Source organism: Solanum tuberosum, unplaced genomic scaffold (assembly GCF_000226075.1).
Source record: "Solanum tuberosum cultivar DM 1-3 516 R44 unplaced genomic scaffold, SolTub_3.0 scf00661, whole genome shotgun sequence".
Classification (NCBI taxonomy): Eukaryota; Viridiplantae; Streptophyta; class Magnoliopsida; order Solanales; family Solanaceae; genus Solanum; species Solanum tuberosum.
Window position 1 is genome coordinate 130,799 of NW_006239581.1, and position 1,358 is coordinate 132,156.

The window sequence follows — 1,358 nt, forward strand, 5'->3', positions numbered from 1 at the left end:
AACTGGTCCTTTTCCCTTGAATATTTCATTGCCCTTCAAAGTGGTATCACAGGAAAAATACCAACTAACATCAGTAACTTTAGGAACCTGGAGTGGTTAACATTGGGAGACAATAAGCTTATAGGATCTATTCCTCCAGATTTGGGGAACTTGAGGAATTTGAAAAGATTTAGCCTGGAGAAAAACAATTTAGATGGAATTATACCAACTAGCTTGTGTAACATGGAAAACTTGTACCAAATTATCTTGGGGAAAAATCAACTTACTGGAGAATTACCAAGTTGTTTTGGAAATCTTTCTTCTTTAAGAGAACTCTACTTAGATTCCAATGCACTAATGTCCCATATTCCATCAACTTTTTGGAGGAACAGAGATATTTCAATTCTCACTTTGTCCTCCAATTTACTGAATGGGTCTCTTGCAGTAGAAATGGGGAATTCAAGGGGTTCGCGGATATTACATTTACATGGTAATCAGTTCTCTGGTCAGATTCCTAGCACAATTGGCCAACTACAAAGTTTGGTTAGCCTTTCATTGTCAAAGAATATGTTAGATGGTTCCATACCTGAACTATTTGAAGATTTGGTTTCATTGGAACACTTGGATCTATCTAGCAACAATCTATCAGGCATGATCCCCAAGTCCTTGAGGAATCTTGAACATCTCATGTATTTCAATGTCTCGTTCAATGGGCTCATGGGTGAAATTCCAGATGGAGGGCCATTCATAAATTTTACAGCTGAATCATTCATGGGTAACCCTGCATTATGTGGATCATCACGCTTCCATGTGATGCAATGCAGAGTCACAAGTCTTGAAAGGAAAAGGAAGAGTAGAGTCATCACTTCTGTTCTTGCATCTGTTTCCTCAGGAGTTGTAGTCACAACCATTTTCATCATTTGGTTTCTGAAATGCCGAAAAAGGAGTACGGAACTTCCTCTAGTTGATACATTTGGTCAGGTACATAAGAGGATTTCGTACTATGATATTTCTCAAGGGACAAACAACTTTGATGAAGCAAACTTGATTGGAAGGGGGAGCCTTGGTTTGGTGTACAAAGGGACACTAGCAGATGGAATGGTTGTCGCAATAAAGGTATTCAATACAGAACTGCAACACGCATTTAGGAGTTTTGAAGTGGAGTGTCAAGTTTTACGTAGCATTCGACACAGAAACCTTGTTAAGGTGATAAGTAGTTGTGCCAATTTTGATTATAAAGTGTTGGTGCTAGAGTACATGCCCAATGAAAACCTCGAATGTTGGCTTCACTCTACTGACAAATTTTTGGATATAACTCAAAGACTAAAGGTGATGATTGATGTGGCTTCTGCTGTGGAGTATTTACATGGAGGTCATTT

The 1,358-nt window shown here is 38.7% G+C and overlaps 1 protein-coding gene across 1 annotated transcript in view; it reads left to right on the top strand.

Moving 5' to 3' along the window:
- The window catches only part of LOC102598052 (probable LRR receptor-like serine/threonine-protein kinase At3g47570), a 6,657-nt gene that overhangs the window by 3,142 nt on the left and 2,157 nt on the right, over positions 1–1,358 (top strand). The window contains exon 4 of the mRNA XM_006366622.1: positions 42–1,337. Within this exon, the coding sequence (XP_006366684.1) occupies positions 42–1,337 (1,296 nt within the window). The remainder of the gene's footprint in view (positions 1–41; positions 1,338–1,358) is intronic.